The sequence below is a fragment of the Cydia amplana genome, chromosome 12, assembly GCF_948474715.1.
Source record: "Cydia amplana chromosome 12, ilCydAmpl1.1, whole genome shotgun sequence".
Lineage (NCBI taxonomy): Eukaryota > Metazoa > Arthropoda > Insecta > Lepidoptera > Tortricidae > Cydia > Cydia amplana.
Genome location: NC_086080.1, coordinates 7,086,532 through 7,113,424, shown reverse-complemented (window position 1 = coordinate 7,113,424; position 26,893 = coordinate 7,086,532). Strand labels below are relative to the sequence as shown.

At 41.4% G+C, this 26,893-nt stretch overlaps 2 protein-coding genes across 2 annotated transcripts in view; one reads left to right on the top strand and one right to left on the bottom strand.

The window, feature by feature from the left end:
• The window catches only part of LOC134652897 (ESF1 homolog), a 273,742-nt gene extending 264,103 nt beyond the window's left edge, over positions 1-9,639 (bottom strand). Inside the window, exon 1 of the mRNA XM_063508129.1 lies at positions 9,623-9,639. The gene's annotated coding sequence lies outside the window, so the exon portion shown is untranslated. The remainder of the gene's footprint in view (positions 1-9,622) is intronic.
• Positions 2-23,437, top strand: LOC134652907 (ankyrin repeat domain-containing protein 13D). Its single transcript, XM_063508142.1, has 13 exons — positions 2-285; positions 4,603-4,744; positions 5,305-5,475; positions 5,902-6,045; positions 6,401-6,575; positions 8,345-8,570; positions 9,904-10,089; positions 12,891-13,008; positions 14,614-14,767; positions 17,752-17,863; positions 20,357-20,472; positions 22,624-22,812; positions 23,265-23,437. The coding sequence occupies exons 1-12, from the start codon at positions 184-186 to the stop codon at positions 22,808-22,810; spliced, it is 1,833 nt and encodes a 610-aa protein (XP_063364212.1). The 5' UTR covers positions 2-183; the 3' UTR covers positions 22,811-22,812; positions 23,265-23,437.
• The last annotated feature ends 3,456 nt before the right edge of the window (positions 23,438-26,893 follow it).

Here is a 26,893-nt window from a genome sequence, read left to right as displayed (position 1 = left end):
ATCTTGTCTGTGGTTTCAGTTGACGTTTCAGCGGGGGACCCGTGTTGGGTTGGGATTTCACTAGTATTTTCAATTAATTAGTTTGCACGGCTTATTATTACTAATTAGATAGTGTTAGTGTCGTGTACTCCAACTTAAGGGTACGGCCTTGTGTTTGTGTAGAACATCAAATGTGTGGATACCATGGCTTTAACGGCTGAAGAAGTTAAACAACGCTATCCTCTACATTGGATGGTGTGGAACAATAATCATGAACATTTGAAGAGGCATTTAGAAGAAAATACGGTATATTACCCCTTTAATTTAATTTAAACCATTATTTGTCCGGCAGTTAAAGAGAAAATGAATCGTTGACTTACATAATTTGTTCTATGGACCGGCAAATTAGTTTTACGAATAAAACTTCTTACTGTAGTCAAACAAAGGTTTTTAAGTCTGCAAGTTTATTTTTTACCTTGGCGTAACAATGTACTATGGTGTAAAAGAAGTAGGTGTAAACTTTTTAAACTAGATAAATGCACTTTCAAAATTCTATGACTTTATAGGTCACTTCTCTGTCCATCTAATTTTAGGTTTTATGCAATCCCCGCACATTAATACCCTGGTAACCATTAAAATCCTGTTTTGTGTGTGACATTATTTAATTATTAAATAAAAGAGCCCTTTTAAACATTTGTATGGAAATTGTTTTTCACTCTTAATTGTTATAGAATAATAAAAAAAAACAAAAATAGTCAAATCAAGGGGCATAGCTATGGTTAATATATAGTCTGTGCGGAAAGAAAAGAGTTGTGGAATGTATGGGGCCTAATACAGGAAAGGACAGGGGAAAAAGAAGAGTCGTGGAATACGACTCTTCTTTTTCCCGTCTCCATCTACATAAATAAAATAAAACTTTTTTATGTGAATCATGTCTGACTCATTCATCTTGAAACTAAGTGCTGATTGTTAGTCACATTTTATTATTAACAAGTTCCCTGTAGGGTTCTTCTACCATTTAGAATAATTTCTTAGAAATCCAGGCATTCTACAATAGGCTACATGACTAATTTTTTATTATGGTATCAATCGATTGATCGGGTTTGTTTTTAGGATCAAATGTCTATATGGGACCCATTGCATTAAAGTAACACAAAATTCAGAAATTGTCAAAGGCCGACAGTCGCACTTCACTCGCAAAACGCCCTATACAAAACGGCCAAGGGCCGTGACGTCATCGCCCATCTTGTAGTATGGACAAAACAAGAAAATTGCGTTTTTGTCGGTGAAATATTGCGTTTATGTATATAGTTGCTATACAATATTTTATTGCATGAAATGTAAGGAATCGAATGGTACCCTTACTTTTATCGTTTTTGGAACTTAAAAAAAACTTACATTTTGAAACTTTCAGGTCCTGTATTTTTGTAATTTTTCAATATTTTATTTTAATATCCACATTATTGTGATAAATTACTCGTTTGCTATCTATTTTACTAGATTTTGTTATAAAATTCAACATGTGTCATCATCCCTATTATATGGGTATTTAAATCATTCCAACAAAATGTTGAAAAATTTTATTGAAAATTATGAGAAACTCCTTCGATGGTGAAAGATTGCTTGTTGCTTGACCTTAGGTAGAAGCACACCAGGGCCTATTGCATAATAAAATAGCTAATATTATTTGTGATTATACATACAAAATCATAGCTTGTATTTTAATATGCAGTAGGCCCCAGGCATTGACGTATATCTCAGGACTGGCCTTCGGCAAATAAGAATGGTGCATGAATTGGGCCAGTACAGCGGTGTGACACCGCTACAACGCGATTGTTTGATGAGTTCGCATCGCGCGCACGATTGGTCGCAACTAGTTGCGTTAGACTGCACGATTGGCTCGAATTTGTAAGTGACACAGCTGAACTAGTACCATTTTAGTGCACGTAAGGCGCGTCCTGAGATATACGTCAATGCCCCAGGTATTCCTGGGGCCTTGACGTATATCTCAGGAAATAATTTGCTCACCTAATGTTGCCTCTAGAATTATATGTGTCGCGCTGTCGCGGTACAATAAATATCATTGATATATGACCATCTGAACTGAACTGGGACCAAAACTGAACCTTTGGTCGAAACACGATTTTTATGCCAATACCTGCGAAAACCGAAACTTCGCTTTTGACATTTTTGGTAACCGATAAGCTTCATTTTAGAACTGTTAATCATATGAAAATGTGGTCTGGTATGTGGGCTGTGGTATATTTTTTATCTAGAGTTATGAATGTTATGATATTATCTAGGAGGAAAAAATATGATTATGAAATCCATACATTGTCCAACATTGGTAATCAAATCTAATGACTATAATTATAATGTAGAGCTAATATTTTCCAATATTTAAACCAAACCTAGTATTTATGCTAGTAAAAGTTTCTAGTTGCAACAAAAATATGAGGGATCCAGGGAAGCCAAACAACCTAGCCATTAATATAATCCCATTATTTGAGGGAAGCCATAGTAGTGTAAGCTGAACACTAAGAACATTGCCAAATAGTTTGAATAAAATTGACATAGATAGCGTTGGTGATGTGTCTAGAGCCTTAAGCTAGGGTTACCAGATCCAAATGTGGCATTTCCTGATTTGCGAATTTTTTTCCTGACGCTCATATCGGCGGGCAACCGGGGGGGGGGGGGGGAGGTCTAGCCGTATGCGATATCTATGTACTTATGCTTGATAAGTAAAATTGAATAAAGTACCTTTTTAGGTACATATGTGACGTCCCACGGGTAAAGGTACCTAAGGCTTAGCACGCACTGCGGTTTTTAAAAAGCGGTTCCGCTACCGCAAAAAATGTAACGTACGGCATTCTTAAATCGCAAGTGCGTGCGCTTATAAAGAATGCCGTACGTTACATTTTTTGCGGTAGCGGAACCGCTTTTTAAAAACCGCAGTGCGTGCTAAGCCTTATGGCCGTTGGCGCTTACGCTATTATTAACGCCGCTCCGTCGCCGCGCGCTATTATTATTGCGGCGCCATGCGGCGTAAGCACCAAGTGCCATAACCTACCTTTTGCCGTGGAACGTCACATATTGTTAATTCACTAAAATTCCTGACATTTTCGTATTCCGGCCGCATTCGTGACAAACGGCCAAAATTCCTGACGTCTGGTACCCTACTTAAGGCTCATTTAGACGGCGCGCGAACTCGTATACGATTTTAGTTACATTGCGGACCATTGAGGTTACATCAATTCAGCCTACCGATCATATTACGCAATGTAATGAAACTCGCATGCGAGTTCTCGCCCCGTCTAAATGAGCCCTTATTGTCTATTACTGTACAGCCATTATATGACTAGGAAGTGTAATTAGCATACTGTAGATTATTATAGATGGTCAACCAAATCTTGTCAGTAGAAAAAGGCGGCAAATTTGAAAAATGTAGGCGCGAAGGGATATCGTCCTATAGAAAATTTTAATTTCGCGCCTACGTACGATTAAATAACATACGATTTGTACTTGTCGCTACGCCAAGATATCGCATCGCGATTATGCACAGGCTTCGAAAATCGAAATACGTAATACTTCATCTCTGTCACTCCAATAATGTTAAGAGTGATATTCTGGATAATGCAATGTCGTGCTGGCTAATCCTGAGTCAGAGCAAGCAAAATTACTTTATAAGACTTATAAATCTCGGTAGCTATACTAGCTATGGAGCTATGTGCTATGTTACCCCAACATTATTAGGTGTAGGGGCTCCCAACATTTTGATTTGAGGGCGACCACTAAGTAACTTGTAGCAGGTCAGAATGAACGGAATTTTGCTATTTTTGCTAAAATGTGGTAACGTAGACGCTACGAAGCCACGCAGCTACATCGTCTAAATCGTATTAGTATTTAACGTTTCATTGTCCGTATACGTACGTACAAAATTGTTACTGCCTCACAAAACCGATGTTTGACTGCGAAAGGTGACGAATCATGTTGTCCCTCACTAACGCATGACGCAAATGAAGCGTTCTCTTTCTCGCTCACTGGACTCTGCCTTTGAAAACTGCTCGGAGCAGTTATGAGCGCGCACGAACAGTTGAGTTTAGTACCACTGCTATAGGGCTAGGGCATCAATGGGGCCAGTACAGCGGTGTGACACCGCTACAACCCGATTGGTTGATGCGTCCGCATCACGCGCGATTGGTCCCAACTAGTTGCGTTAGACTGCACGATAGGCTCGAATTCGTGAGTGACACCGCTGAACTAGTATCATTTTTAGTGCCAGTAAGGCCCGTCCTGAGATATACGTCAATGGTATTATATGTATACACACTTTTTCGGTTCACTGTTTCAAAATTATGCTCTTGATTCTTTCTCGTAAAATTGCAAGGTTGTTTTGAAATTATACGTCAACAATAACACCTTGTTTGTTTATCGTTTAGTAACTCACTTATTCTTTCTGAGTAATTGAGTATGTTTATGTTTTACAGTTCTATTTACATCAACTTCCAGTAGTAGGAATAATTATTTCAAAGATGTTCTCAGGTCAGGTCATCAATTCACATTCATCAACAAAACGATTTCGTACATTTTTGTTACCTACGTAAGTATATGCAATCTTTTCAGGTTTCAACGGAAGTATTAGAGCTCCGGGACCCCCGGGGTCGGACCCCTCTGTTGTTGGCGGTGACACTAGGCTTGACAGAGTGCGTTAAAGTGCTGATTGACGCCGGCGCTGACGTCAATTGCGAGAAAGATGGTTGGACGGGTAAGACAAGCCTTATTGAAAAAAAATGTAGTTGAAGCTTCAGGAGACATAGCTACTGCTGGTGTTTACGCTCGGCTTAACTAAGAAGAATCAAAACAATAAGGAATTAGAGAGTATTAAAGGTGATTTTGAAAGTGACTTCTTAAAAAACAAGGGTATTAAGAGTGTTATCTGCTAAACGGCATCTTACATCCGTTGCAATGTACCCAGCTGCCGAGAATTCCCTCTCCGACTCAACACTGGTTGGCAACAGCGTGGCGAAGCAATTATATATGCCCCGAGTGGACGTGTATAGCGTCGCTGACGACTGCCGCCCAATCCCGTCAATCCCGAACGGGATCCCGTCATATTATGCGTCGGGATTGATCCCGAAAAATTACACGGGATCTCGCGAGATCGGGATCCCGCGGGATCAGGATTGCATTCCCTAAGTGGACGTCAAAGATATGTTTAAAATTATCACCTCATTACAAAGGAGTAATATGCAAAAGTGTAAACATATCTTTGACCTCGACTGTACTTATATCATATGCTTTATGTTACGTTTGTTCTTGGTCCAGTGGTCCAAGAGGCGACGTCGACTGGCGACCCCGGTATCCTAGGTTTAGTGTTGTCCCGGCGGGACTATTTGCGGCACGCGGTGCGGGCGGGGGGCATCCCGGACCTGTTGAACCGACTAAGTCTGGCCCCGGATTTCTATGTGGAGATGAAATGGGAATTTACCAGTTGGGGTGAGTATGAGTGTTTCAAAAACGTTAACGAGATTCCCAAATAGTGGTTTACAAAAGACCGCTATATTACGAATTTCATGCATAATAAGATTTTTTCAACCCGAAATTATGAATTATTCATAATGTTTTCTATTCTCAAATTTCGATAGAGGGCCATACAAGCGCTACGACACTATATTCCCTATAGTTAATATATCCCTATAATTTTCCCTATAGTTACCAAGTAAAATACTGCAATGTCCGCGTGACAATGTGGGCAGCTGGCAGATAATCAAAAATGATGAAATTGTAACTTCGTGAATACAATATACATACATTTATTTTAAACTTTTATCAAATAACAAAAGCTAGAACCTTAGAAGGAAGGGACTAGGAAAATTAATATTATTCACGTACTTAAAATAAAGTCTGTGTTTTTGCCCCCAGTGCCTTTAGTATCGCGTATGTGTCCGTTCGACACGTACAAAGTGTACAAGCGTGGCGGTAACGTGCGCGTGGACACCACGCTCGTCGGCTTCGAGAATAACCACTGGCAGAGGGGCGACAGGACGTACATATTCAGGGGACAGGGTGGGTATTATGTACATGAAGCGTAGTGTATGTGTTCGACACGTGCATAGTGTACAAGCATGGCGGCAACGTGCGCGTGGACACCACGCTCGTCGGCTTCGAGAACAACCACTGGCAGAAAGGCGACAGGACGTGTATATTTAGGGGACAAGGTAGGTACATGTGAAAGCGTGTGTGTTCGTACAACGGTCACCTGCAATGCAATACATATGTACGAATAAGATGTGTCAGATATTTTTACTTATTTTTGTCACCTTACTGCTATATGAGGCCCCAAAATAAAAATATGCGAATGACTGACTCTTGATTAATTTATTCGTGTATTCTCTTTCTCATCAACACTCTCTGCTACCAGGTGCGAACGCAACTCTAACGGAAATGGACCACGAGCTGGGCACGATGTGGAGCGAGACCCTCGAGCCGGCGACGGGTCGCGCCTGGCCGCCGCCCGCGCCCGCGGCGCTCGCTGCAAGACTGTCGCAGCCCATCGCGCTTAACTACCTAGACACTGACAAGATTAGCTTTGAGAGGTTGGTACTAGGTTATTACGACTCGGCCGTCCTGACTGACTCAGCAATGGACCACGAGCTGGGCACGATGTGGAGCGAGACCCTCGAGCCGGCGACGGGTCGCGCCTGGCCGCCGCCCGCGCCCGCGGCGCTCGCTGCACGACTGTCGCAGCCCATCGCACTTAACTACCTAGACACTGACAAGATTAGCTTTGAGAGGTTGGTACTAGGTTATTACGACTCGGCCATTCTGACTGAATCAGCAATGGACCACGAGCTGGGCACGATGTGGAGCGAGACCCTCGAGCCGGCGACGGGTCGCGCCTGGCCGCCGCTCGCACCCGCGGCGCTCGCTGCAAGACTGTCGCAGCCCATCGCGCTTAACTACCTAGACACTGACAAGATTAGCTTTGAGAGGTTGGTACTAGGTTATTACGACTCGGCCGTCCTGACTGACTCAGCAATGGACCACGAGCTGGGCACGATGTGGAGCGAGACCCTCGAGCCGGCGACGGGTCGCGCCTGGCCGCCGCCCGCGCCCGCGGCGCTCGCTGCACGACTGTCGCAGCCCATCGCACTTAACTACCTAGACACTGACAAGATTAGCTTTGAGAGGTTGGTACTAGGTTATTACGACTCGGCCATTCTGACTGAATCAGCAATGGACCACGAGCTGGGCACGATGTGGAGCGAGACCCTCGAGCCGGCGACGGGTCGCGCCTGGCCGCCGCCCGCGCCCGCGGCGCTCGCTGCAAGACTGTCGCAGCCCATCGCGCTTAACTATCTAGACACTGACAAGATTAGCTTTGAGAGGTTGGTACTAGGTTATTACGACTCGGCCATTCTGACTCATTCAGCAATGGACCACGAGCTGGGCACGATGTGGAGCGAGACCCTCGAGCCGGCGACGGGTCGCGCCTGGCCGCCGCTCGCTGCAAGACTGTCGCAGCCCATCGCGCTTAACTATCTAGACACTGACAAGATTAGCTTTGAGAGGTTGGTACTAGTATTTAATTACACAAACGGGTCTACCGCGATATAGTTTCATTGTTTTTACATTAAATTCAGCTGGTGCAAATCAGCTAAAACGTCGGAATTTAAGGTAGACCCGTTTGTGTAATTGAATAGGTTGGTACTGGGTTATTACAACTTGGCCATCCTGACTCATGATGAAGCTGAAATGTTGGGGAGAAATTAAAATATTTTACGAAGATTATTGTTAACGTGATGTTGAAGTAACAAATAGTTCTTATCAGCAATGGGTACCCGCGGTTTTGAGAAGTGAGTTCGCTGGATTTGGTAAATTCTAGCGTCGACACGGCCAACCCGCAACGCACACGCCCTCTTGGTTAATTGTCGCAGTCCACGACGCTCAATGACATCGACACCAACAAGAACATCCTGCGACACATGTCTTCGGCCAGTTGCAGCTCACGGCCCTAAATTATTACCCCCTTATTCATAAACGTCTGCTAAGTTAATCAGCTGATGATCGTCGTTTGTCCCTCTCTATGGTATAACGACAGAGAGGGACAAACGACGATCATCAACTGATTAAGTTAGCAACCGTTTATGAATAACGCCATTTGTTTTTAGGGTTGATACTAGGTTGTTATGACTCGGCCATGCTGACTCAACGGGTCGCGCCACGACGGTCTCAGCTCACCGCCCTCGACTATCTCAACTTTGATTAACTGTAGTACTAGATAGGCAAACAATGCAACCGGTCACTAGACACGTTTCCTCTATCATTGTAATAGACTAATTGAGTTTTTTTTTTTATATTTCAGAAATAAAAGCGGAATATGGGGATGGAGGCAAGACAAGACGGAGGTGGTAAACACGTACGAGTGTAAAGTGTTCAGCGCGAACAACGTCGAGCTAGTTTCTAAGACTAGGACCGAACACCTGTCTAAGGCCGATAAAAACAAGCTGGCGCCCCGGGCGCCGCTGGCGGGGCTCCTGGCGCTCGCCGACCGCGACAGTGGCGCCACCACCCCCACCACGCCCGACTCGGTTAGTGCAGAGTACAAGAGTTGATAGAATGGTAGAGCGTCATTGGTAGCAGGGATGTTGCGAATATCCGCATCCGCATCCGCAACCGCGGAACTTCCGCATTGTTTTCAACATCCGCATCTGCATCCGCATCCGCATAAAATCGATGCGGATTTAATCCGGATGCGGATGTGGAACAGGTCGGTACAGGAACGTCTTAACATCGGCGTAAGTGCTAGACTGCTAGGTAATTTAGTTATTAGCCAAAAAAACCTATTAGAAATTAGCAGTCAAGCGTGAGTGGGACTTAATGTACGGAACCCTTGGAACGCGAGTCCGACTCGACTTGGCCGGTTTTTTGAAATAAAAATTACTAAGATGTAATATTTGACGTTTTTTATGTACCTATCTTGACATCCACATCCGCATCCGCATCCGCGGATGTGAGCCTTTAAAAATCCGCATCCGCATCTGCATCCGCGGATGTCAAATAATCGGCATCCGCAACATCACTGATTGGTAGGAGCTATTAAAATGTACAGAATGCACTATAAACAAGCACAAAATTAATTAATTCCCTAGGATTACAACCAAAATTCAGTCATAAACTTGTTACTATTGTGTCTTCTCTGTTCTGACTGATTTAGAGAAAAAGCAAGCCAAGTTAGTTCCTACATGGCCAACAAATTTTGGCTCTCAGCTACTAATGGTTAATGGTGTCATTGTTAAAAATAATCAAAGTCAAGGATCATCTTCTTCCTCGCATTGTCCTAGGTTTTGCCACGGCTCACGGGAGCCTGGGGTCCGCTTGGCAACTAATCCCGACAATTGGCATAGGCACTAATTTTTACGAAAGCGACTGCGATCTGACCTTCCAATCCAGAGGGTAAACTAGACCTTATATAATATTGGGGTTAGTCCGGTTTCCTCACGATGTTTTCTTTCACCGAAAAGCGACTAGTAAATATCAAATGATATTTCGTACATAAGTTCCGAAAAACTCATTGGTACGAGCCGGGGTTCGAACCCGCGACCTATGGATTGAAAGTCACACGCCCTAACCGCTAGGTCACCAGCGCTTCAATAATCAAAGTCAAGGATATTATTATTATATAATTATAAGCGAGCAGCTATTGAGCTGATGAGCCTATGTCACACAGTGTCCAGTATTATATAGTTCAAAGTTTGTATAGTCATATCACTTCACTAGTAATCATCAGTCTAACTTATTGTTTAAAAGCCAATTGTCCAATCTGTTTTTAAACACATTGACCGAGGGGGCAGTCACAACACTATCCGTTAAACGGTTCCAAGCCGTTTATGGTATGCTGTCATACATGTTTGATGTTTACAGTTCCCAGAAGAAGACATCGCAAACAGGATGACAAACTCGCGGTCGCAACAGGAGCTCGCTGTCACGTGGGAAGAGTACTTCTCCGACGAACCGCTAGAGAGAGACATCGGCAAGACAAAGGAGATCACCACTAAAGTGCAAAAGTTCAGGGCAACGCTGTGGCTGTGTGAAGACTACCCGTTAGAGGTGAGACATCTAAATGAAAAATGTTTATGATACAGATCTAAGTAGAGACTCTTATCCGACGAACCGCTGTCGAAAGACTACAAGGTGCAGAAGTTCCGAGCCACGCTGTGGCTGTGTGAAGACTACCCGTTAGAGGTGAGACTACATCTAATGAAAAAGTTTATTATACAGATCTAAGTAGAGACCCTTATCCGACGAACCGCTGTCGAAAGACTACAAGGTGCAGAAGTTCCGAGCGACGCTGTGGCTCTGTGAAGACTACCCGTTAGAGGTGAGACATCTAAATGAAAAATGTTTATTATACAGATCTAAGTAGAGACTCTTATCCGACGAACCGCTGGAGAAAGACTACAAGGTGCAGAAGTTCCGAGCCACGCTGTGGCTGTGTGAAGACTACCCGTTAGAGGTGAGACATCTAAATGAAAAATGTTTATTATACAGATCTAAGTAGAGACTCTTATCCGACGAACCGCTGGAGAAAGACTACAAGGTGCAGAAGTTCCGAGCCACGCTGTGGCTGTGTGAAGACTACCCGTTAGAGGTGAGACTACATCTAATGAAAAAGTTTATTATACAGATCTAAGTAGAGACCCTTATCCGACGAACCGCTGTCGAAAGACTACAAGGTGCAGAAGTTCCGAGCGACGCTGTGGCTCTGTGAAGACTACCCGTTAGAGGTGAGACATCTAAATGAAAAATGTTTATTATACAGATCTAAGTAGAGACTCTTATCCGACGAACCGCTGGAGAAAGACTACAAGGTGCAGAAGTTCCGAGCCACGCTGTGGCTGTGTGAAGACTACCCGTTAGAGGTGAGACATCTAAATGAAAAATGTTTATTATACAGATCTAAGTAGAGACTCTTATCCGACGAACCGCTGGAGAAAGACTACAAGGTGCAGAAGTTCCGAGCCACGCTGTGGCTGTGTGAAGACTACCCGTTAGAGGTGAGACTACATCTAATGAAAAAGTTTATTATACAGATCTAAGTAGAGACCCTTATCCGACGAACCGCTGTCGAAAGACTACAAGGTGCAGAAGTTCCGAGCGACGCTGTGGCTCTGTGAAGACTACCCGTTAGAGGTGAGACATCTAAATGAAAAATGTTTATTATACAGATCTAAGTAGAGACTCTTATCCGACGAACCGCTGGAGAAAGACTACAAGGTCCGAGCCATGCTGTGGCTGTGTGAAGACTACCCGTTAGAGGTGAGACATCTAAATGAAAAATGTTTATTATACAGATCTAAGTAGAGACTCTTATCCGACGAACCGCTGGAGAAAGACTACAAGGTGCAGAAGTTCCGAGCCACGCTGTGGCTGTGTGAAGACTACCCGTTAGAGGTGAGACTACATCTAATGAAAAAGTTTATTATACAGATCTAAGTAGAGACCCTTATCCGACGAACCGCTGGAGAAAGACTACAAGGTGCCGAAGTTCCGAGCGACGCTGTGTGAAGACTACCCGTTAGAGGTGAGCCAAGTAGAGACACTTCTCCGACGAACCGCTGGAGAAAGACTACAAGGTGCAGAAGTTCCGAGCGACGCTGTGTGAAGACTACCCGTTAGAGGTGAGCCAAGTAGAGACACTTCTCCGACGAACCGCTGGAGAAAGACAAAAAGGTGCAGAAGTTCCGAGCGACGCTGTGTGAAGACTACCCGTTAGAGGTGAGCCTAGTAGAGACACTTCTCCGACGAACCGCTGGAGAAAGACTACAAGGTGCAGAAGTTCCGAGCGACGCTGTGTGAAGACTACCCGTTAGAGGTGAGACAATATCGTATTGAGTTTGATTTGAATTGCAAATTCATAGACTGTAACAGTTATTGCTTTAAGTTGGTCGGTTTACACAACTGGTGCTAACTTGAGCGGAATGACTAAACGAATGAGCAAATGTAAAACTTTTCGGTATATTACTGTTTCTTTTTAATCCTGCTATCGGCACGAAAGAACACTAATTTCACAATTCCAGTGTCATTACATGACGATGACGTGGTGTTTTGTGCGTGTCCTATATCTGATAGTTAAAAAAAGTAACTTTAATAGACTCTAAATTCCATCTAAGCTATTTCAAAACCTACTTGGCAGCGCCAGTATAAACTGTAAAGTGTCCAAAGGCAATTTTAATTTGCACGCATTTGGCAGTGACAATGCGTAAGTATCCTATAGAAACGCCATACTTGACGTAGAACTTGGCATGAAGACTAAGGGCCAGTTGCACCAACCACATTTGTGCGGATGGTGCAACTAGCACTAACCGTGGTGACTTTATTTTTACAGGAATTTGAGGTTTATGTTCCACACTGTCGCTTGCTAAATCGGTGCACAGTCATCATAGACGGATGGTGCTGTGAAAACACTAAAAGTAAAAATTCATTTATTGTCGCAAAGAAAACATACGGTAACAAAAAAAACGGGTTGCACTCCGGGAGTGCCGGCAGAACTGAAAACTCAATGACTAGTGCAAAATGTCTGCAGCACTATGTATTATTGAGGTTAACGCCATCTAGCGTTATTTCGTCGCATTATTTGAAACCTCTAAGCACATCACTGTTAGTACTCGAGTTATATTATTACCAGTTAGAGGGAAACTCACTAGATGGAATTTAAATTAATAAAATCTTACGTCTTACGAATCTTACCTCTCGCGAGTTTAACATTTTTTCCCCATCACAAAAAGTGCACAGCGCCGCTAAAGAAGTTTTCACTTCAAAAAAAAAACAAACAGAAAAAGAAAAAAGACACAATAAGCACATAAGTCCAATAGGGTTGTTGACTAATATCAAGTGATGTGATATTTCAGCTCCAAGAGCAGATAATGCCGATCCTGGACCTGATGGCGTCTATGTCGTCTCCGCACTTCGCCAAGCTCAAGGACTTCATACAGATGCAGCTGCCCGCCGGCTTCCCCGTCAAAATAGGTAAGCTAAATGTCAAAATAAAGTACATAGTTGTAAATAAGCCTACTGCCTACTGTATTCTGATATTTAATACTTAAGAACCTACCTTTTTGTTTAGGTAATAAGACTTATATTGTGTACTACTTATAGTTTATAATTAAGTGAATAATTAATAAATAGTTAATATTGTCCTTCGCTGCCTGAAACACAGGAAATCCTAGTTCAGGCATTTGTAAATCACTTGTCTTTATAAATTCTTAGTCTTTAAGAGCAACCACTGTACTATACTTTTCTCAATAAATTATTTGTATTTGTATTTGTTTGTATTTGTATTTGTAAATGTATCTTTTACAAAAGCTTCAGTCTGTGAAATGATCCTTTTAGATACAAAAAGTTCACATCAAAGTACAAAAAGTGTAAAAGTTAATCGTGAAACTTTATGTCGTCAGGTGACAAGCAAAAGTCACTAAGTACCACCACAAGTTCATAGCCATAGTGAACCATATTAGTACGAAAAGAAGGTTGATTTTTGTTTAAATATTTTATAGTAATTAGTGACTTTTGCTTGTCACCTGACGATGTCATAAAATTTCTGGGCTTGCAATAAAAATGAAAAAGCTAAAAGGCGACATGAGTTGGCACGTAAGCTAATCAGACGTCAGATTAATAGGGATGTTGACATGAATCGCGAATATATAACATGTTATGTTTTTACCATAGCAGGGAATATTAGAACGCGGAAAATCATATTTTGCAAGTGTAAATATGCGTAATAAATTAATTAAAAATAATCAAAAGTATTTAAAAATAATGCCCAGTATCACGTGACTGCAAACGCCAATCGGAGCGCGTGACGTAATCACAGTGGAATCACCAAAGACAAGTTATAAAACCTGCCTAAGTGTCTACAGATTATCGTACCGAAAAGCGATCTTGGTGCGGTGCGGCGCACGAATCGATAGTGTGTAAGGTGGTGCGTTAAGGACACAGCTATAAGATAGAGCGAGAAAGAAGGTCGCTGTCCGATGCGGTAGTGTGTTAAGGCTTTAAAAACATTGTCAGTTGCCGTATAAAGAATTAAAAAAAAAATACTGAAGCAGTTTCTTTAAAACGCCGTTACTTCATCAAGGTCACGTGACAGTTTGGAGCGTTTAGGCGCGAAATTTAAACACGAAACTTATACATGTTTTTTATTCAAAATTAATGAATATATTTTTTAATATTTTTTTCTGTAATTATTACGAGCCTATCTACAAAATGAAACCAGTTCCAAAAAATTGTCAACATCCCTAAAGTCTATTTTTTTATTCCGTAGACTGAAATGACAGTTAATAGTATGAACATGAAATGTCATTTCATACTATTAACTGTCATTTCAGTCTACCGAATAAAAAAATATTCTATTCAATTCTATTTATTTATTTTAAAAGACAACAATGGCCCATAATGGTTAGTAGATTAGAATGAAATAATTTGCGAATGAGAATTTGTGACCTTTTGTTTGCGAAACATTTAGTACACGGCACGCTTTTCGTAGGCACTTTACACCTAAACTGCTCACGTCTTTATATTAATGGATACATTCGAAGAAATATTTTAATTACTTTTACTATTAATTATTTCTAGAAATCCCCCTATTCCACGTGCTGAACGCGCGTATAACGTTCGGCAACATATTCGGCACGGAGACGCCGGTGCCTCACGTAGAGTGCATACAAGAGGGCGAGCGGCTGTCGTGTATTGTGGACGACGCGTGCTTCAACCTGGCCAAGGGATACAGGTAATGTTAACGGTTCTTTATTATAGCTGGTCAAGCAAATGTTGTCAGTAAAAAAAGGTGCGAAATTCAAATTTTCTATGGGACGATCGCTTCGCGCCTACATTTTTAGGGTTCCGTACCCAAAGGGTAAAAACGGGACCCTATTACTAAGACTACGCTGTCCGTCCGTCCGTCCGTCTGTCACCAGGCTGTATCTCACGAACCGTGATAGCTAGACAGTTGAAATTTTCACAGATGATGTATTTCTGTTGCCGCTATAACAACAAATACTAAAAACAGAATAAAATAAAGATTTAAGTGGGGCTCCCATACAACAAACGTGATTTTCGACCGAAGTTAAGCAACGTCGGGCGGGGTCAGTACTTGGATGGGTGACCGTTTTTTTTGCTTGTTTTGCTTTATTTTTTGTTGATGGTGCGGAACCCTCCGTGCGCGAGTCCGACTCGCACTTGGCCGGTTTTTCAAATTTGCCGCCTTTTTCTACTGTCAAGATCTGCTTGACCAAGTATATATGTCGGCGGCCGATCGTAAGATCAGGTAGATCGTAATGTTCCTGTGTAATGTTTTGACGATAGTGACATAAAACCAATATATTCGCTAGGTGCACGACTGGTGCTGCCCTCATTTTGGCAGACTTTCTACGTTAAATCTTATGGAGTAAAATTAGTTCAAGCGGCTGCCGCTAGTACTAATGGCGGACATTTCATAAGATTATCTGTGTTTGTGACGATCAGCGCCACTTCCCCCTCCACCGACTTCGCACCTTGCCAATAGGTAGGATAGGTTCGTTAGGTTGCTTTAGATGCCCGAAGGGCAAACTGCCCAGAAATAGGAGCCCGCGTAGCGGGGCTCCGTCGACTCAGGGAACGGGTCAAAGATTTTCACGTTTCACGATATGCCTAGGAATTTCACGATATGCCTGATCTTACGATCGGCCGCCGACATATATAACGTGAAATATTACATAAAGTTCGGCAACATTACGAAACAGGACAGGTTTTTAAAACATAAAAAAATTATGTGTTCTCGTTGAAACCCGCTAGTCACTACATAGTATAAAACAAAGTCGCTTCCCGCTGTCTGTCTACATGTATGCTTAGATCTTTAAAACTACGCAACGGATTATGATGCGTTTTTTTTTAATAGATAGAGTGTTTCATGAGGAGGATTTATGTATAATTTGTTAACCCGTGCGAAGCCGGGGCGGGTCGCGTCGCTAGTTTCAATCATAAATTAAATAGTATCTTTTAAATCTTTTTGAGCTACATTAATTCATGTTGATTTATTAATGTATGTGGGCGCGAGTAGGGTCCAACCTGAAATAAGCGGCAGATTCCTGCAGCCGACCTGCCTCCACACGTATTGGCTCGCCTTTCCTGTGGGATAAGACAGTGAAGCCGAGAGGGTAATGCAGGTGCCGGGCATCCCTGCGTTTCCTTAATTCCGTCCCAGGCGGTGTTAAGGCTCCGTTAACGATTTTAGGGCCAAAATGTGAAATTGATAGATTTAGTCGTTGAAATTGTACTCCTTTTGTTACGTAATATCTAAATAACAAGTATTGGTTTCTATTAACACGTCTTCTCATCTTGCCTTTTAATAATAAGCAGTGATCGGAATTGGTAGTGCCATTTCACGGGACTTCGGTGCGTAAGCTTAGTATGAATATACCTTTTCACCCCGAGTTTTCATATTACCTACTTCAATAGGGATGTTGAATTTTATAACAAAATCTTATAGCAAATGAGCAGTTTATCATAATAATGTGGATATTAAAATAAAATACGGAAATGTTACAAAAATACAGGACCAGAAAGTTTCAAAATTTAAGTTTTTTTTAACTTCCAAAAACGATAAAAGTAAGGGTACCATTCGATTCCTTACATTTTATCCAAAAAAATATTGTACAGCAACTATATACATAAACGCAATATTTCACGGACAAAAACGTAATTTTCTTGTTTTGTCCATACTTCAAGATGGGATCTCAATGACCTTGACGTCACGTTCACTTATCCTTTTGTGAGGGGCGTTTCGCGAGTGAAGTGCGACTGTCGGACTTTGACTATAATTTCTGACTTTTGTGTTGCTTTAATGCAATGGGTCCCATATAGACAAATGATCCTAAAAACAAAGCCGATCGATTGATACCATAAATGAACATTAGTCCTGTAGCCTATTAAAGACATACCAAGAAATATTTTCGTGAAAAAATAAGAGTCTTGGAATCCCGAGTCTTATCCATGTTAAGTACAATGTTTGAGGCCATTGACCCCAAATGGCACTACCTATTCCGATCATTGATAATAAGGTCCCGAGCGTGCGTCACCGGCAATATATGACGAGAAGGGGCAGTTTTTAAAAATTCATCAAAAAATTATAGTTTTAAATTATAAAAAATTATGTATAAGATCAGTTTTAGCAAATGTTGTAGATTGTTTAAGTATCAAAATAACGTTGAAATTAAGTCGATTTTCACGAAAAATGTTCACTTGTGTTGAAGTAATTTCTGGTGAAAATTGATTTCGTCTAACTTTCATTTACTCTTGTTCGATATCATATAACAAAAATGTAGTCTATGCAAGTTGGAGTACAGAATATGTGTAATACAAAATTACCATTTTGAGCAGTCCAAACTTTACGAAATTTACAAATAAGATCGACTAAATCAGTGCTTTACGCGCGTTTACCTAAACGTCCACCAGAAAAAAAATTATTACTAATTTAGTGAGTCAGTTTTCAAAAAAATGATCTGTACAAATGCAAGATAAGAAGACGTGCTAATAGATACCAGTACTTGTTGTTTCTATTACATAACAAAAGGTGCACAATTTCATCGACTAAATCTATCAATTTTACATTTTTGCGACTAAAATCAATACCGGCCTCTTAAGTCTGGAGAGGTCATTGTCTCTCCGATTTGTACCATAAATCGTTTGCAAATAGACGCAAAGGCCAATTGATTAATGTAATATATGTTTGTCCAGGGATGCACTCGCGAGCGACGAACGGATAGCATGCAGTATGGAACACGACGAGAGCTTACTGCAGTACGCTATCCAGCAGAGCCTCATGGACCCTGGCACCCACGAGGATCAGGTAATATATATATTGTGTATTTGTAATTTTAAATAGTACATTTTTAGGGTTCCGTAGCCAAATGGCAAAAAACGGAACCCTTATAGATTCGTCATGTCTGTCTGTCTGTCTGTCTGTCCGTCTATCCGTCTGTCTGTCCGTCCGTATGTCACAGCCACTTTTCTCCGAAACTATAAGAACTATACTGTTTAAACTTGGTAAGTCGATGTATTCTGTGAACCGCATTAAGATTTTCACACAAAAATAGTAAAAAAACAATAAATTTTTGGGGTTCCCCATTGTAATGTGGTAAATGTCCACTTTTAGTGTTTAGCAGTAACGCTTTGGTTTACTGCGACATAAACGCATATTGCTTGTGTCAGCGCAACCCAGTTATGTCCTTGATCATAGTCGACCTCATAGGTGTCCGTGAAAGGCTTAACATTTAAAAAAACATTTGGTATTCAACTTTAAAATATACACTCTCGCTGTTTATAGTTACGGTATCTCCCATAATTCTGACAATAAAATAAACTAATGCCGTATTAAATGTTAAGCCTTTCACGGACACCTATGAGGTCGACTATGATCAAGGACATAACTGGGTTGCGCCTCTGTGCGCACCCTTCACCATACTTTGAACTGAAACTCAAAAATTTTTTTTTCATCAAACCCATACGTGTGGGGTATCTATGGATAGGTCTTCAAAAATGATATTGAGGTTTCTAATATCATTTTTTTCTAAACTGAATAGTTTGCGCGAGAGGCACTTCCAAAGTGGTAAAATGTGTCCCCCCCCCCCCTGTAACTTCTAAAATAAGAGAATGATAAAACAAAAAAAATATATGATGTACATTACTATGTAAACTTCCACCGAAAATTGGTTTGAACGAGATCTAGTAAGTAGTTTTTTTTTATACGTCATAAATCGCCTAAATACGGAACCCTTCATGGGCGAGTCCGACTCGCACTTGGCCGCTTTTTTTTTTACATTTCAATGTTCCATATCTCTAATTATTAAATTATAAAGAAAGTCTGTATTCTTGGAACATTTAGGAATTCGCATTCAACGATTTATTTTTCGATGAAAATATGTGCCGCTTTCACCACGAAACCGCCTAAGTGTAAGGTCTGACTGGACGCTCGAAGCGGAGCGTTCGGCGGGGCGTGCAGCGTGGCGTCGAGCTCCCAAGGGATTTGAGCAGCGTGCACTAAGGCCGCTCCTATACGCTTGCATTTGTTTAACATGCACGCTGCACGCCCCGCCCCGCTGCACGCCCAACTCGAGCGTCCACTCAGGCCTTACACTAACGGCTGGAGCGAGTGCGACGCGCGGTGTGCCACTGCGGTTACTACCCGAACCACAGAATAAATAATAGTACTAGGTACAGAAGATTCACTGCGAGCAGGCGTCCGTCAAGCGCGAGCTTAAATAAATTTAAAAATGGAAAAATTACTGTCTCGGGTGAGACTTGAACTTCTGGTGGAAAGATTTGCTGGCTATGGATGAGGTCTCGGTGGCTCAGATGGCAGAGCGCTGGAGTATCGATCCAGAGGCCGTGAGTTGAAGTCTCACCCAAGACAGTAATTTATTTTAAGCTTAATAGCATCGATCGCAGACGTTTCTGCTTTTTAAAAATTAAAAAAAAATACGTAGACTGTTCTTACCTGTAGAGTGTACAGCCGACATGATATTGCCCTTTGCAGGCAATGATTTATAACTCAAGATAGGTTATAGGCGTTCCAAAATTGAAGCGCTTAACTTGTGACAAATTGGACAAGTTGCCTTTAGTCGCGGCTGGACAAGCGAGAAATGTGCACGTGCTGACGAGCTCCCGAAAGAGAAAGAGACGACCTTATGTTTAACAACGAGTGTGACAAAGATGGATGGAATGAGAAAATTAATCAAAAATAACAGATTTCTTCGTAGGCACAGAAATTAATATGGAAGTATTTTTTGTGGTCCTCAAGTATGGGTATAACCTATCTATGGTTATTAGGGTTCCGTACCCAAAGGGTAAAAACGGGACCCTATTACTAAGACTCCGCTGTCCGTCCGTCCGTCCGTCCGTCTGTCTGTCACCAGGCTGTATCTCACGAACCGTGATAGCTAGACAGTTGAAATTTTCACAGATGATGTATTTCTGTTGCCGCTATAACAACAAATACTAAAAACAGAGTAAAATAAAGATTTAAGTGGGGCTCCCATACAACAAACGTGATTTTTGACCGAAGTTAAGCAACGTCGGGCGCGGTCAGTGTTTGGATGGGTGACCGTTTTTTTGCTTGTTTTGCTCTATTTTTTGTTGATGGTGCGGAACCCTCCGTGCGCGAGTCCGACTCGCACTTGGCCGGGTTTTGTGTTCCTCAAGTATGGGTACTCATACCCATACTCATACTCGTTTATTCATAAAGCCAATTTACTTAACTATCTAGGACATTTTACTAACTATATTAAACAATTTACTAACTAGGTATAACCTATCTATGGTTATATAATATAATTGTTTGCAGGTGGACGTGTGGGAGGCGCTGCGCGGCGCGTCGCCGGCGCCGACGCCGCGCCCGCGCTCGCCGCGCGGCCCGGCCGACGTGGACCTGCTCGCACACGAGGAGAGACAGCTGCAAAAGTCAGTATATATAGTTTGTAGCTTTCTAATAGACCCCGAAGGCTAATCCTATTGTCTATTGTTAAGAAAAACCGCTCGTGCCACAACCACCTGCATAAAAAATCGGTACTTCGGTTACTGAGTGCCGGCGAGTCGAACGCTACAGAACCAGTCTAAAATGTGTCATCGAGATGCGTAACAAAGGCGCGTTATCGGAGAGCGCACCTACACTGGTTTTTTGAGCGTTGGACTAGCCCGCGCTCAGGTGCCAAATAGAATATCTAGGACCTTTTTTTGCAGGTAAGTAGCACGTGCGGTTTTACTGAACAATAGACAATAGGATTAGCCTTCGGGGTCTATTAGAAAGCTACAAACTATACTATAATCATAGAGAAATAAGTAAGACAAGAGTGCTCACTCCATACATCAGTTCAGACTATTCATTTCAGTGTCTACGTCTAGCATCGAGTAGCGGAACTTGACAATAGATGTAGCACCGACCGGAAAGTCTTATCTCAACAGACTAAGACTTTCCGGTCGGTGCTACATCTATTGTCAAGTAGCAGTACTGATAGTTCCGCTACTCGATGCTAGATGCTAATAGTCTTTTTGGTACTAAAACTGATATATGGAGTGAGCACTCTATGTATTTTTTTCTCTATGCTATAATATAACTAAGGGCGGTATCCCACCTATCCAATTTCTTTGTCCGATGTGTATTGCGTCTCACATTTTGCTTAACGAGAGGTGGAATACCAGCATAATATCGGGTGAATTTGTTAGCTTGTATCTTAAACGCAGTCCCGCATACAAAATGTTTCTGTCATACATTTTCAATTACCTCCGAGTCTCACAGACGCGATAACGACCGACCGACTGTACACTTATACAGTCGCCATCAAATATATCGGAGCGGCCGAGGTGCTCACAATATCTGAACACGCGCTCTAACGCCCTGACAATAGAGGCGTGTTCAGATATTTGTGAGCGCCTTAGCCGCTCCGATATATCTGATGGTGACTGTACGGTAAATCTTTTATATTTAAACTTTGATAATGATCCCGTTCCGATTCTATATGCACTGTAAACTGTAAACAATACAAGTGTTAAGTTAATTATTACCATAATAATTTATGTTATCATTCACAGGAATTTTCCACGTGTAAAATAGTTTTTTTTTCTGTTGCTTATAATTTTATCGTGCTTTTTCATCATTTAGAAATAATGTTACTATTCTTTTTAATAATAATTATCCATATTCCACATGCACATAATAGGGCATAACTTTCGTAGTCAGTCCAAATCAACTCTGCAGCAACTTGGCAAGCGACATAGCATGAAAGTTGGAACTGCCAACGTTTTACTTAACAAAAATATGACGTTTATAGTGACACTTCCACTCTATGTTTCTGCAAAATCAGTGAAGAGATAGCTTTATTAGACGGACTCTTAATTTTTTGGCATAATTTTAGTTGTCGATTTATACTACAATATGAAAGTTATCTCATATTATAAAATAAATGAGGAGCGTATTCTTATTAGTTTTTTTTAAGATTAAAAAATAATAATACTTAAGGTTGAATTTCAATTTCGGCACCAAGTGAAAATGCTGTTTGTTATCGCCCTCGCGTTGATTCTGGTTACGTCTTCTTTTAATACCACGACGGTGGCAAACAAGCATACATAAGCGGTGACCGTAGTCTTTCTGAGCCTGCAGCTCCAGGGTTGTTACTTGCCCTAAAAATTATGGTTAATATAGGGAGTATTACTGCAATGTTTTGCCGCCAGAGTGCAGCACTAGCGCCTTTAGTAAAGCATAGAGTATCTTATACATACTGTACCTTAAACTGTTTTTGACAAGTTTTCACAGACAATCAAATATGACATTGATACATCAAGGTGGTTTGTTTACAAAGGGTCTACCGGGAAACGCGAAATCTTAACTCGGCTATCTGCCTCTTTATCGCTCGATTATGCAAGAGTGATAGAGAGGTTAGTTAACAAAATTTCGATTCTCTCGTTTGCGGTAGACCCTTAGATTGTGACTTATTGTGGGAGTTGCGCCCCCTACGCAGAGTTTCGCGTAATATTCCCTATTAGATCCCGACCCTTTTCAATTAAAAATATGTTCCTCAATCACTTGCCCACCCGTAAGCTAGCACACATCCACAGAGCTATCGAAGCGTCCCTCGCGGCCATCACGCTGTCCACACCGTCGCCCGCGTCCACACCGACCGACCCCGCGCTGCAGGAGGCCATAGAGGAGTCCGCCAGGGAACTGGCCAATAGGAGAGCGGAGCTCGAGGCCGAGCAGAGGGAGCTGGACGAGGCGCTGCGCCGGTCGCTGCTGGACCACTGAGGGTGAGTCTCTCTCACACATCGTGCCGTCTCCCTCAACACGAGTCCACACCGACCGACCCCGCGCTGCAGGAGGCCATAGAGGAGTCCGCCAGGGAACTGGCCAATAGGAGAGCGGAGCTCGAGGTTACATTTAAAATATGTATATATTATGTAGAGCACTGTAGGGGTTGCTTAATATTTTACAAGGATTTTTTGATACTCGTATTAAATAAATAGTCACGTAACATTTTGAGGAACTGTGATGGGGAAAGAAATAATTAATTTATGATCCCTTGTTTTAAAAATCGAGTGGACTCTATATACTAAGTACTTACTGGGTTAGATTCCAGTCAAATCAGGCAGTGACCCTCTAAAATATATAGATGATATTCTCTCTTACTCGTAATTTTAGATAATATAATTTCAACATTCTTTGTATGTTATGAAAATGATTAATTTTATGTTTTTTTCAGATCTCAAATATACGGTACACTAAAGCGTCCACCAAAAGAAGACTTAGCCTATACATATATTATTAATAATATAGTTAAATTGTACATTTATTTATGACAAACGGTGGTCATACAACTATTAGTGGCAGTACATGTACACAAGCATCTTTAGTATATTCCATATGTATATGTATCTTAAAAAAAAACTTAACAAAAAAATCACGTGATTCCACTGATACAAAGTTCAGTTACCTCTTCTGCTGACTGTATATTGTTTTAAAATCCATATAAAAGACTATGAATGTAGGTGATTTTAAAATATTCAATTCACTAACATTTTCTACCGAAAATTAATGTTTGTATGAAGACGAATTGCCACCAATAATACGTGTATTGTGCCTCTTTCCACGCCTGATTATATTGGTGAATATTTATATATTATCATAATATATATACCTGTAAAAGTCTGAGGCTTATTGAACCTGGCTAAAGAAAAACATAATCAATTAGATTCAATTTAATCAGTCGGAACAAGTTACGTCACAGAACAAATAATAGTACCTACTAGTACAGAAGTTTCACTCTCTAACAAAACGCGTCTATTACGTCAGATTTCACCGCTAGGTAGCGCAAGCGCGATCAGACGTCCGTTCCGTAGCGGTGCGCGGCAACTACTATGGCTTGACACCATAATTGGTGTGGGCCGCATGTACTTGTAGGTACTTGTAGCGACGCGACGAAATCGCCGAGTGAGCCACGCCTAGTTACGTTCATAGGGGCAACTGCGCATACCCTAATCATAAAGGGTTAAGCTTTGGATTCCTCCGAAAACGGTGCCGTCATATAGCGGCCGCAAAAGACGGCCGTCTTTACGGTGACGACATGTGGAAAGTACCACGGCGTCATAACACACCGTCAGCCACCAAGGTCAAAGCGGCAAATTTGAAAAATGTAGGCGCGATGGGATATCGTCCCATAGAAAATTTGAATTTCGCGCCTTTTCCTACTGACAAGATTTGCTTGACTATCTATAATTTACTTGGAGGATGAAATATCATCAGAAGAGGAAAATAATCTTAGTACGGAAGATCATTTATTCAAATCTCGTGTCATTTATTCAAAATGGCTTCACCGCTATCTAATAAAACGTTCACGAAACTATCGACACCGTTATGACGGCCGTCATCCAAGTGACGGCACCGCTTTTTTACGTTACGTTGACAATCAACGCCGTCTAGGAAACCGCGCCATCTTGTTTACATAGACAACGTTCTAGTGACGTCATTCACCGCTATATAGCGGCCGCTATATGACGGCACCGCTTTCGGAGGAATCCAAAGCTTTAGAGGCCATTTCATCGTGACCAACCATTTCTTTTCCATAGTTTCCGTACCAGTGTGCTCTAATTTCTTTAATTTATTTAATTTATGGTTGTTGTGAGACGCAGGTGCCCCACGGACGCGTTTGTCCCGACTGACCTTAAATTTTTAATATGTTCGAGTCTCACGAAGTCTGTAGTTGAAATTTAGTCGTTTAATTTTTTCTAATTCTACAAGCTCGATATAAAAGTGTTGTAAATTAAACATACTATGTATACAGTAACGTAAAACGTAATACAGCTAGCTGTAGACATATTTATATTTGTAATATTAGCCAAAAGAATTGAGCATGAATTTATTGGTAATGGTAGGTATAATGGTATTTGCATGCTGCCCTTGGCTAAACATGTGATACTCATAATGGCAACTTAATGTACCATGTTTAAGCAAATAAATCATTCATTCATTCACTAACTTATATTTAGCAGATGGCGCCATCATAGCTTGCCCTGTCAATCCCTAGAATTGTGTCAAATTTTAATGCTCTTTAAGCCAAATCTCATAGAAAAAGGGACAAGCTACGATGGCGCTATCTATGCAAACCTTTGACAGTTGCCAACCCCATTTTTACATAAAGTCCGTAAAGTGAACATAATTTGTGTAAACAATTTTCAAATATTTAATGTCATGAACGGGTCTAATCTAACGCGATTAAATACGTGTACAAAACGCGAGAGTGTAAAGTGTTACAATTTTCAAATATGTATTTAAAAAAAATGTTTTACATACAATTTCACTTATATTGAAAATGCGTGCTCAATACTTTTGGACTCTTGGCGTCACAGACAAGACATCCTCTAGACTGAGCATAGTAACGCTACCCCCCTGCCACTATATACGGTAGTTTTACTCCATCTTCGAGTCAATGTGTCAAAATCCCGTGCCGTGATTGGTCCGTGTCTTTGAACGGACCAATCACGGCACGGGACTCGCTTACCTCGTCCCCCGCACCCCCGTATTTTTGGCAGCATCGGTTTCATGAAATAATTGCTCTAAACTCCGTCTAGAGGATTTCTAGTCTATGATTGGCGTTATTCATAAACGGCTGCTAACTTAATCAGTTGATGATCGTCGTTTGTCCCTATCCGTCGTTATGCCATAGAGAGGGACAAACGATGATCACCAGCTGATTAACTTGACAGCCGTTTATGAATAACGCCATATATTAGCAATATTGGAATTTCACTTTTTATTTAAGAATGGGAGCAATAACTTATAGCGTGAGCTAGCTATTATTTTGACTTTAACATTAATTATCAGCGTACCTACTAGGCTTAATTGTAAGTAGATATAATTTAAAGTAACGCCTAGAGTCAGACCAAGGTAATTCTGCACCGACTTGCGACAGCGTGTGGAATTGACGCCTAAAACGTCAATTTTCTATGGCGTTTGCAGTGGCACTCCAAACTTCGTTATTTCAAAGTTTGTGCAGAGTTAGTTTAGACTACAGAATACTGGTGTGAAAGTTGCGGAATGTTTCCAAAAAGTTTTAAGTTATCGGAGATTTCAGGAAAAAATTACAGTCTGAAACAAACTTTCTGAAAAGAAATAAGAGAGAAATATGAGAAGTTTCTGAAATTCTCCGAGTGTAAATTTAGCTATCTTGCAAACTTACTGTCGACACATCAGAAGTTTAGAATGAAGCTACTAAAGATACAATTTTAGTAGTACCTATACAACTTACAGCCACTGTTATCACTGATCGTGAAAAATTCGTGCTGATATGTATGTGCGTATTTTTTACATGTATGTATGTATGTAATGTTAGGCGCTATGAGAATCTATATATATCTGAAACTGCAAAGTAGGATATACTACTACTAGGGTAGTAGTAGTATATCCTCTTCCGGTCCACCATTCAAGAAAAAAATATAGTCAAAATCACATAACAAGTTAGAATGGCGATGCGAGCAGGGTACGTGTCGCCGCCGGTTTTGAGCAAACGCTCGCATGCTACTGGCCCGCGCTGACCGAAAAACGAAGTAAACATGCCTTTTTATGCCACAATAACCTTCAGATTAAGAAGCCAGACATCAAATCTGTCTAAAGGAGGCGTATTCATTAACCAGGCACACAAGTTTTTACTACCGTTGCGCGAGTGTTAATAAATGTGGAGAGGAACGAGCGGCGACACCGGTTCCGATACTAATTGCGCGCGATAGCCATTCTAACCTCTTTAATATGTTCTGTGGTCAAAATTGAATTGAATGTTTCGTTTTAAAACCATACAAAACAAAAGCACTTCTGTTCCATAATTTAGTAATGATTCCA

What these genes read in the sequence shown, in the direction of transcription:
- LOC134652907 (XM_063508142.1), top strand. Translation starts at nt 184, where the DNA reads ATGGCTTTAACGGCTGAAGAAGTTAAACAACGCTATCCTCTACATTGG. An exon ending in GTGAAGACTACCCGTTAGAG is followed by an intron (nt 10,090 to 12,890) that starts GTGAGACATCTA and finishes GTGATATTTCAG; the next exon opens with CTCCAAGAGCAGATAATGCC. An exon ending in GAGGAGAGACAGCTGCAAAA is followed by an intron (nt 20,473 to 22,623) that starts GTCAGTATATAT and finishes ACACATCCACAG; the next exon opens with AGCTATCGAAGCGTCCCTCG.